Source organism: Necator americanus, chromosome IV, assembly GCF_031761385.1.
Source record: "Necator americanus strain Aroian chromosome IV, whole genome shotgun sequence".
Classification (NCBI taxonomy): domain Eukaryota; kingdom Metazoa; phylum Nematoda; class Chromadorea; order Rhabditida; family Ancylostomatidae; genus Necator; species Necator americanus.
The window spans coordinates 29420862-29429934 of record NC_087374.1 but is presented as its reverse complement, the minus strand read 5'-3'; the positions used below and the strand labels follow the sequence as shown (position 1 = coordinate 29429934).

General features: G+C 39.4%; 1 protein-coding gene across 1 annotated transcript; it reads right to left on the bottom strand.

Moving 5' to 3' along the window:
- Window positions 1-229: 229 nt before the first annotated feature.
- Window positions 230-7965, bottom strand: RB195_003146 (uncharacterized protein; the record flags this gene model as incomplete). The annotated part of the gene is made up of 21 exons (XM_064200686.1): window positions 230-380; window positions 1263-1537; window positions 1611-1703; window positions 1769-1864; window positions 2254-2376; window positions 2445-2530; window positions 2646-2746; window positions 2990-3173; window positions 3236-3320; window positions 3380-3496; window positions 3610-3794; window positions 3851-3936; window positions 4010-4107; window positions 4371-4440; window positions 4603-4752; window positions 4976-5149; window positions 5297-5439; window positions 5531-5644; window positions 5719-5841; window positions 5894-6051; window positions 7890-7965. The coding sequence occupies 21 exons, from the start codon at window positions 7963-7965 to the stop codon at window positions 230-232; spliced, it is 2688 nt and encodes an 895-aa protein (XP_064056567.1).
- Between the last annotated feature and the right edge of the window lie 1108 nt (window positions 7966-9073).

Genomic DNA, 9073 nt, shown 5'->3' with positions numbered 1-9073 from the left:
AGCTTTTATCTGGAACAATCATTGACATGGTATGTTTTGCCAAAGGTGATGTATATTGAACTAGCACGCTATACAAACGAAACATAACTGATGGAAATACCCATGTAAATGTGAAATCAAGGACATCGTCCCACCTTTGCCGGAAATGTAACATGCAAGCTGTTTCAATACAGGTGAAAAACTTGACCAATGCTTAGGGATAGTGATGCGCAAGAGTAAAGGCGTTACTTCACCACAACCATTGACTAGAATTTTGTTGCTGTTGCTGACCATTCTGTTGTTGAGGCTGCTGCATTTGGCCGTAGGGAGGTAAGCTCATTGGTCGATTTAAATCCGTAGGTGTACTCATCCCAAATGGATCCGAATGGTTATGAGGAGACCTGAAAACAGATGCCCTTTGTTACGTTTCAATGAAACAACGTATTATATACTCGTTTATTTTCCCCATTTATGGAGGCTGACAAATGGTAGGGTGGTTACGATAGCTACGGGACTTGTTGGACTGAGTAGTAGACGAGCCATGAGTATTTCCACGCTAAGAATTGCATTACTCCATTCCTATTTATACTATCGAAAAAAGTTTACTGGCACTGAAAGAGATAGAGATAGGCTAGCGCATCAAAAAATGCGAGACATGGAACAGTGGCATGTAGTAGATGTAGAAAGAGCGAGATAAAACATCGAAAATATTAGCTGCAAGTAAGCCCTGGGGGTAGATTGAGAGAATAAATTGAGGAAACAAAAGTTTAACTCTTTTCCTTCCAATTATGTGCTCGTATGGTGATCAATCAACCAGTCATGTTCACTCTTCAATTTAGGCGTACTCCCAGCTTGCGCAGCTCAGAAGCTTCTTTGTACAATGGTGAGAACGGCGGAGTAGACCGAGCTGTTAGACCACCAACTAAATCCACCCTTAACTAGAAAACAGTTAGTCGATTATCTTATCCTATTGCTCTTCTACGCGCAATGTTTTGCAGATTCTATACGACTCTGCAGTATTTCTCACGTAATGGTTCTGAACTTTTTGTAGTCGATTAAGTTATCTACTGTCTGCATTTCATTCATTCAATCATCACACCTAGAGCATAAAAAAGATGCTCCAACATGCTGAAGCTCTGAAATTTTCGCGCATAACCTGGAAGTGATTTATTCTGGTTAAAATACTATCTCGTCGCGTGAATGGGCGAGTTGTTCCATAGTTAAACAAGGAACACCCACTAATATCAAACAATATAAGAGAAGTGATGAACTTAATAACAAACCTCGGCACAGGAACTGGTGTTATCAATGATGGTGTATCATTTAATCCCGTTAAATTGTTCTTCTGCATGAGCGGGGAGTCGGCACCTCTCAAGTGAACGTTCCTCATCGACATTGAACCAGGCGAAAGGGCTCGTTGGGGAGGGGCTGGGTTCGCTTCTGAGTAAGGGCGTTGCAGTGGAGAAAATCCCCCGATTGGCTGAGAAGTCCCTGCTTGTCCTACGATTGTTCCTGATATTTGCTGTTGAGAATTTTGAGGGGAGTATTGTTGTTCGCTCTAAATAAGGCAATAATTAAGCTGGATATTGAAAATCCAGCAAAACTGAAAAGAAATGAAAATGACCACAGACTTGGAAACTCTGCGATTCTGCCCACTGAGACACCGACTCATTCGCAGGTATAGGACGGAACATGGCTTCTGGAGGTGCAGTTCTATCCTGCAACTGTGGAAGGGATGAAAAAAGGAAATGGAGAGAAGAAATTCACTTCTGAGTATAGCTCAGCATACTTGAGCAGCAAGTGCAGCCAGCTGTTTTGCGCGGCGATAACGACGCCTCTGTGATTTGTTCGCTGTAGTGCCATTATGATGTTTGAGTATATGTTCCTGTAATAAAGCTTATAAGATACAGATTTACCTCATACCCTGAATACGGTGATTTTGATTTAGTACAAAAAAAGATTGAAACTTATATGTTCTTAGATGCGAGACTTTTTGGTACATATCAAATATTTTTTGTTATTCTCGAATAAATGTAAGGATCAATATTATTAACGAGATCCGATAACTATGCTCCTATCCACTTTTAAGCATAAATAAATAATAAAATTGAAAGGTTGGTTCATCGAGACACGCACATACTACAATCTGCTTATTTTTCCCATAAATAAAAAGAAATGAAGGGATAAAACCATAAAAAAGATCTTTCGTTAACCTCTCAGTAATAGGTTTGATTACTTGAATGGCAGAATGCATTCAATGCAAACTATCAGCACCTTAAGTTTGTCCCGTCGGCTGGACGCATAGTCGCAAGCATCACACTTAAATGGCTTGTCCTCAAGGTGAATACGTTCGTGCCGTACAAGATGAGATTTTTCAATGAAGCCTCTGCCGCAGATCTGAACGAAGTAACTCAAGGAGATAGCACACGTCATGAAGAACAAAAGGAAACAAAAAAAAAACCGACCTTGCACATATGAGCTCTGACAGCCATATGGGTCCGAAGATGTGCTGCCAATTGACTTTTCTTTGGTGATGAGTAATCACAGCCTTCTGAAAGACGTTGACTTGGTGGAAATAATTATTTGTAGGAAAATCCTCCGAGGAATTTTCCCAGATGAATCGGATTGGAGGGAAGTGGAAGTTGAAAAGAAGTGAAATCACTTGCCAATATGACAGTAGAACATATCACCCGTGTGCTGCCTTCGATGAGTCGTCATGTGATCAGAATTAGCAGTAGCAAATCCACAATCTTCACATACGAAAGACCTGACAACAATGAAATTCGAAAAAAAGTTAGCAGCAGAAGAAGCTATTCTATTTGGTGTATAGATTTGTAGATATACCACACCATAGCAGCCTTACTGTCCACATACTTTTATGCCTAAATTACTACAAGAAAGGGGATAGGTGGTAGAGAGGACAATATAAAAGTTCTAGACAAACAGTTTTTGTTTTCAAGTAACAACAATACTAAACACATTGGAACTGAATAATTGTCTTACACCTTACCTCGGCTCATCATGCGACGAAAAGTGCATTTCCAACGCTGTATGGGTGTTGAATCCACGGCCACATTCTTCACAATGTAGAGGTCGCTCATCAAGACTACTGTGCATACGTTCGTGAGCCCAGAGCTGGGTACGGGATCGAGCCCGAAAACCACATTCAAGGCATTTGAAGAACCTTTCAGTAGCTAGAAACAAATGAAATGATATCAGCATGCAAGAATTCTTCTGAGTCAGCAAAAGCACATACTATGTGATAAGCGATGAGCCAGGAGCTCCTGAAGGTTATCTTTAGATACGAACGGGCACTGGTCGCATGTATACGGAGCTTGAGTCTAAAAAACGTCGATATGGGAAAACTTCAGGCCAAAGTTCGTAATGGAAGCTATCTGACCCAGTGTTCTCTGCAGTGCTCATAGAACGTTTTGTTCCACGTTGATTCGAACTCACATAATTGACAGAGATATCCCGTATTGCGATTATGCTGACGAGCACGATGTTTCTCAACTTCCTGAAAAAAGTCATCTTTGCGCTCTTTATCCGCCCATAAAAGAAGACGATATTCACAATCTCTGTCTATACAGTACAAAAAATAGGTACGCGCTGAATTAATATACGCCATACTTCAACTGAAGTGGTCGCAAATTTGCAAAATTTGCAAGCATGAAGTCCCCCATCCACGTGGACGTCTTCTCCATCTTCTACTTCTTCTGGGTCAATGACATCTTCCTGTGTATACGTTACTGCCCCAGTAAGCGATGAAGTAGCATACACACCATCGACGTCATCATCGTCCACCATAGGTAAAACTAAGAACAAAATGATCTTTGAAATGCAACAAAATCTAGTAAATGCGTAGACCAACTTTCATTTTCGTCAGTTCTTTTCGGGGGTCGTCCTCGTTTTCTTACAGCGGAATTGCCTACAGATTTCCGTAATACTTTGCTCCTACTAAATTCAGATTATTAAGTGCAAATGGATGTGGGAAGTGAGAGGATTAAATAGACAGTCGAACCAAACATACCCTTTTTTATTGATATCTGCTAAAGGAACGCCTCCAAGGTTGATCTTTAGCCGTACCCTTGGTTTTTCAACGCCATCTTCGGTGAACGTAGTTTCCAGCTAAAGTCAATTCTATGAACGAGGAAAATAAACAGAGAAACAAGAATTAGAGAGGGGTTCTGAGTACTAACAAACAGATTAAAAAATCACATTTGATTCGTTCTCAGTTTTTTTTTCTAATATCTCTTTATCTATCTTCGAATTCGTTTGTAGTCTTAATCAAAAGTACTTTGAAGAACGCCCTCATCCTTTTTTTTGCGAAAAATCCGTTGGGTGGGTTGTGTTGAAGATATAACATAAAGAATTTGAAAAAAAAAACCTACAACTGTGCTGGTGCTGGGTTGGCCTTCTACTGGTGTTTCGTCTTCCTCTTCATCATCCATATGTTCAAAACTGAAACTGGGAAACTAAAGTGATATTTTCTAAAAACGTCAAACAAAAACATGGTGAACATCCTCTTATGATCAGTGAGAGATTATTAAGCAGAGTTGAGATAGAGATAGCTGTCAAAAGGTATTTTTTATATTTGAGGTAATAAATTGTGAGAAACGGTACCTAGAATCGTTCTCGTAATCCTCGTCGCCTGCTGCGCCAAGTGCCGCATTGGCTTCAAGAAGAGCTGCAGCTGCTGCTTCACCTCCTAACTGCTGTGCAAGCGATAGGAACTGTTGCTCATATTTAGGCATTGGAATAGCATTGGCATGCCTAAACAGAAATTAATTCATTCAACAAAAGTACCGAAAGCACAAATGCTACTTCCGTCGGTACCTATTTTTTCTCCGGACAATCGCAAAGTGCACCGCAATACAAAGCAAAGGACTGAGAGATTGTGTTTCAGGCAGAGAAAGACAGAAAAGCCGTGGGCACATCGCAATCGTCCGGAAAAAATAAATACCAGCAACTGATCACTAAGAGGATGGGAACTAACATCGCTCCAAGAAGGATATATCGACAGTTTTGACTCTTAGTTAACAGGGGAGAGTAGTCGAGAACAAATTCGAGGGCATTATCCGATACATCCAATACTCGACAACGTTCAAGCAGCGGTCGAAATGAGGATTCTCTGCTGGGAACATCTTCACCGACCCATCGTACGATCAGTCTGACAAATGCATTTTATAACACAATTTTTTCATATCGCAAAGAAAATTCGCAAACACGTTATCAGAAATTTCAACGGCAGTATTCGTGGTAAAATGATATAATTATCATTGGTATTGGACGACAGTAACCGTCCAGAAAGGCTTACTTCAAATAAACATCAGGACTGATGACATCCTGATATTTCGGATCTTCGAGAATTTTGAGTAATTGCGGCATAGGATACTTCAAAATGTCAACAGATTCGAGAAGGCAACGATTAATATTAACATCAAAATACTCAGAAGCAGCCTGGAATAGAAGAATTGTTCTGCGTTAAATAATAGCTACGAAGTACCAAATACTGTAACTTCATATCAATAAAGAGAAGACACAAACAGACCTTTAATAGTGATGGCAGATTATACTTGGTAGCGAGTTGTCGCACTGACAGTGAGTTTGCAGCGTCCAAGTACCTATCGAGGTACTCAGCACAGTAATTCTTTAGTTTCGTCACCTAAAATTTTGATTATCGTTGTCTTTCAGGAGACAAGATATGCGAGATCTTCAAAAGTTAGTAAAACAGCTTACTAGAAAATTATTTGCTAAACGAAGCAATTCCGCCACAGTTGTGCGGTCAATAACAACACAACCACTGTACATGTAGTTGAGCAATAATTCAAACGCTTTCGGATGTTGACAGTTTACAACCACCTGAACAACAACCGCATATGTATGGTTGAGGATGGGCTAAAGTGACTCGCACCTGTTCTTTTGTCACTTTTGTGGATTTTAGAATGGAGTCAAAGTACGGACTACATGATGCTAAGATATTGCGATGGGCGGAGAATTGTCGATCTTTAACTACGATGCACACATCGCAAAACCGACCTGTCTCTCTTTGATATCGCATACGTTCCAGAACTGAAAAACCTTCTTTTCATTGAAAAGTACCCTATTCTAATTCGTAAGACAAAAGTCTCTGAAAAATGTTAGCATACAAACAGATATCATTTCACAACACTTGAATAGAAACTAAACTACTGCACTCGAATGAAAAATCTCGTTATATAATATAATACATATAAGAGCTGCTAAACAAGTAAGGAACCTTGTCCTCTTGATGATTTATAGTTTAGCCGAATTTCAAATACATCCAGCTGAAGCGAAGTATATATATATATATATATATATATATATATATATATATATATATATATTCAAAAAAGATATATTCAGAATATATGAGAAGGCCATTACGGTTGATGAGGTTATTAGAGACGGCAAAAACAGGAGATTGACGCTGTTGGGATCTCTCTAGGAAGAGATAGGGTTAGGATTGTTAGCATGATCACGTTCGCGTGGGAAACGGCCTTAATTTCGTTCTTAATTTCGTTTTTCCCTGCGAAAAATGCTAGACCGCTACCTTTTTATATTGGTGAGTATTTGGATCCATCAGTAGTCTACTCATTGGTTTTACTTGAACAGACTGCTGAGGAAACCCAATTGATTGTTGTCCGCTCATGGATGTGGCGCCTGTCCAAAGGTTTCGTTTTCTAATGCATCTCATGCTAAAAACCGAACGGTGAAGCTCTTTTTCGCGTCTTTTTTTCAGTACTATTAGGGAGACTACAAGTATGGGCGTTATCACTCTCATACGTGTAGTTTACACCGCGAAGTCTATCTCGTGCTGGTGACATGCTGTCCTTAGTGCGCTCATAGAGAAGCGTAACAATTACGACCGACAGCATTCAACGTCTTGAGTTTTACAAATATCGACTGTATCGTTAACTGTCGTTACGATTCTTGTCGATGGAAGAGACGCCCGTCTTCGACGAAGTGTGCCATATTTGGATGTCACCAATAACTAACGACACTTAGTCGTCGAAGGGGCGATGGAAACTTGAGGAACTGTGAATTATCTTATACTAACCAACACATAATGGTCGCTGTAACGCAGTAGTCACGTAATAGATAATCATCACTATATTAGAACAGTAGATGGTTCGCCATTACTCAAAGCCAACCAAGTTTCCAAATCTCTGAGGTAAGCAAATTGATGGCAGACACGATTAAAAGAATGAGGAGAGTGATCTGGTATATGAGTTGACCTCTGCTAACCACCGTATACCTCGCACGAGCTAATACTGTTAATTAATCCCTTCGATTCAAAACTAAACAGGCACGCCATGTAGCATTCCAAAAGATTGATCAACGCTGAGCATTGTTAGCTTGATACGCAATAATACTGGACCATTTTCTGTTCAATTCATTTTTGATTTTTGTATACAGAGTTTTATAAACAGCAGTTCTCGTAAATTCTTCTGGCTTTAGCTTTTTAGGTTCTTGGTTTTCTAGATCAATGTGAAGGACGGACTTCACTGAATTTTTTATATTCAATGTAATTTTCGAAGCTTAGAAGTGTAAAACAAAGTGCTAAATCTATACCTAGTCTCATATCTGCAATTTCCGACATAGCTGCAGAACTACAACATTATCTTTTCCTCACTCTTTTAAATCATCTTTGAAGAAATAAAATAATAAATCGATACCTCCACCTCAATGCTTACATACAGACTTTCCTATATCTATTATGTTATGACGGAAGGAGGTCTAGATGTAAACCTAGGTACCAATCAACACATCTAGCTATTTTCAGGAATAATTATTACTATAGGTACTTATTCTATCACCATATGGGAGCACTTCGTCCTACATACTTCAAAGAGAAAAAAGTTTCAAAAAGGAGAGCATTTGCGTACCAACACTTCCATGTTGATCTGTGAACGACATCGGATTTAGACCGGTTCCTTCCGAGCTCGCTACTAGAGCTGCCATAGCCTCCTTCCCCAGTTATTCGAACAATACCAACCCGATATGTCCTATAAAAAATAGATTGCCTTTTTGGAGCAGTTTCTTGCCAAAATACGGTAAAAATGGAAATAAGAGCAACACTAACACTGCTCTATAGAACAATCCACATGGATCAAAACAACAAAACAAGGAAACAGCTGGACTCCCAGTGGCTTTTTTGCGTTAATTCAAGTGTTCTACGCGATTGCGACCTCTGCATGGAAGAGTCATATAAGCGTTTGATCAACCCACTATAACAATTTGTTTATTGGTTTAGTATGCCTAGCTATTTCCATGCATGAGGTGCCTAATACAGTCAAGTACTTTCAATCACAGAATCCTTGACAGTAACATCAACAGAGTTTTTGTATGCATAACAGTAAAATATCACATTCATGAACATATGAACGTCTGGGGAAAAAAGAGATGGTAGTACCACTGCTTCCATGCTTAGCTCTAGATTGGATTTAGACAGGTTCCTTTCCTTTCTGAGTTTGCTGCTAGAGCTGCATTCACCCGCACCAGCCATTCAAAACCAGTAAACTGATCCGCTAAGACAGTTTTTCATACTTCAATTTAAACGTTGTAATTAGGCTTTGGACGGTTTGTGTGGCTTCATACTCATAACGACATAAAGTCATTCTTCAGCTAAGGAAAATGAGTGGTTCTTTTACTGTAGCAATTAAAAACGGAGGAGCACGTTCAAGCACTGGTCTGATCATGTTTTGCTTTTTCCTTGAAGTTGAGTAATAAGTGAACTGGCCCAGTTCAAATTTAGGGATCAGAGTTTGCACTATTCCATTCCGCGAGAAGACGGAAACAAGGAGAACAATATAGTGAATCTCACCATCGTACATCAATATGTAACTCCATCTCACAGTTTATTATGGCACAAGGAAAAAAGAAAATAAAAAACATGAGTAACAACTACACGGAAATATATTACCCAACGTTTAACAAGAATCGACAACAGTATTCCAAGTTAACAGTTAATGAAAATGGGTTTACAACATCACAGGAAATCAATTACAGCAGTCTCAACAGAAGAATTATACAGTGAGCAGCACAACTTACGATATCTCTGCAATAAAGT